Source organism: Sinocyclocheilus rhinocerous, unplaced genomic scaffold, assembly GCF_001515625.1.
Source record: "Sinocyclocheilus rhinocerous isolate Xijiao unplaced genomic scaffold, SAMN03320098_v1.1 scaffold1822, whole genome shotgun sequence".
NCBI lineage: Eukaryota > Metazoa > Chordata > Actinopteri > Cypriniformes > Cyprinidae > Sinocyclocheilus > Sinocyclocheilus rhinocerous.
The window spans coordinates 203,938-205,822 of NW_015638936.1; the positions used below are offsets into that span (position 1 = coordinate 203,938).

At 33.3% G+C, this 1,885-nt stretch overlaps 1 protein-coding gene across 1 annotated transcript in view; it reads left to right on the forward strand.

Moving 5' to 3' along the window:
* The window catches only part of LOC107750141 (adhesion G protein-coupled receptor A3-like), a 134,447-nt gene that overhangs the window by 115,439 nt on the left and 17,123 nt on the right, over positions 1 to 1,885 (forward strand). Inside the window, exon 10 of the mRNA XM_016565408.1 lies at positions 405 to 532. Coding sequence (XP_016420894.1) covers positions 405 to 532 — 128 coding nt within the window. The remainder of the gene's footprint in view (positions 1 to 404; positions 533 to 1,885) is intronic.

Sequence of the window (1,885 nt, forward strand, 5' to 3'; positions counted from 1 at the left end):
TGTCTTGTCCTGGTAACTCAGCATCTGTGTTGTCGTGGTAACTCAGCATCTGGGTTGCCCTGGTAACTCCGTATTTGTGTTGCCCTGGTAACTCAGCATCTGTGCTGTCGTGGTAACTCAGCATCTGTGTTGCCCTGGTAACTCGGCATCTGTGCTGTCGTGGTAACTCAGCATCTGTGTTGTCGTGGTAACTCAGCATCTGCGTTGCCCTGGTAACGCTGTATTTGTGTTGCCCTGGTAACTCTGCATCTGTGCTATTGTGGTAACTCAGCATCTGTGTTGCCCTGGTAACTCAGCATCTGTGCTGTTGTGGTAACTCAGCATCTGTGTTGCCCTGGTAACTCAGCATCTGTGTGTCGGATGCTGATTCTCTTTCTCTCTTTCTCTGTGTGTGTGTGTGTCAGGATCTGAAGAAGGTGCTGTCGTTCCCTCCGTATCCGGGAGAGTTCCTGCACCCGGTGGTTTACGCCTGCACCGCCGTCATGCTGCTCTGTCTGTTCGCCTCCATCATCACCTACATAGTGCACCACAGGTAGGGCGCACGCACGCATAAACACCGCTAACACGGTGTCGCTTAATTCATGACTTGTTTTTATCTACAATAATCAAGGCGGCTGAATTTAAGATGGACAAAATCCTCTTATTTAACCTTTAAATCATCAGATTAACCGCTGAGATGTTTTCTCACCTTTATGTTGCTCATTTTTAGTTTGATTAATTTTAGTTAGAATTTTGTAACAAAATATTTTTGTGTGATTTTTAAAAAAAAAATTTAAACGTCTATAGATTTTTTATAAATTTTTCAGTTTTAGTTATTTCAGTACATTAAGTAAACTAAATGATAAATGTTGCTTTGGCAATTAATGAAATAAAGATTAATCAAATAAATGCATTAGAAACTACTTTTAAAAACATTTAAAATATTACCAACCCCAAACCTTTGAAAAGTACTGTATATTAAACATATTGAATTATTTTTTGTTTATTTTTAGTCATTTTAATTATTTTTATTTATTTATTTATTTGTTTTCATTTTATTTCAGTTATAGATATAGTACATCAAATTTAACTAAATGAGAATAATAAATGTATCTAGATGAAATAAAAATGTTTTACTGTATTTCTAAAATCAAATAAATGCATAAAATATGTATTTTAAAAAATATTTACAATTATATTTTATTTTACCCATTTAATTTAATTTTGTTGTAGTATTTTTTGTGTGATTTTTGTCAGTTTAATTATTTTTATTTCTTTAAAATGTCTAACAGGATGTTTTTATTTTTATTTCAGTTTTAGTTATTTTGGCACATCAAAAAATAAATGAAAAATAAAAAAGTAAATAAACTAAATGACAATTTTGCCTTGGCTGTTAGTTGAAATAATAATAATAATAATAATAATAATAATAGGTTTTATTAATAAATAATTATTTAATTAATTTATATATTTGAAATCATTAACAAATAGGTTTTACCTAATTACAGTTAACATATTTTTGTGAAAAATATTTTTTATGTTTTAAATTTAACTATAATCCTGGTTTATTTGGTGCTACGATGGTTTTGATAGTTTTATCCTGCAGTCATTATATCAGTGTGCACTTGTTGGTTTAGAGCAGGATATTTGTTTGTTTCGCAGTACTTTGTTGTAAATGTCAGAATCACACACACACACACACACAATTCAGTAGTTCAACTCTGTCAATCCTCTGTCATGACACATACACACACACACTCACACACTCACTCACTCACTCACTCTCTGCAGGTTTTTTTTAGCTGAAATGCTCTGTCATGAGACACACACACACACGCTCACATGCACACACACACACACACTCTCACACACACACACACACACACACTCACACACACACACACAC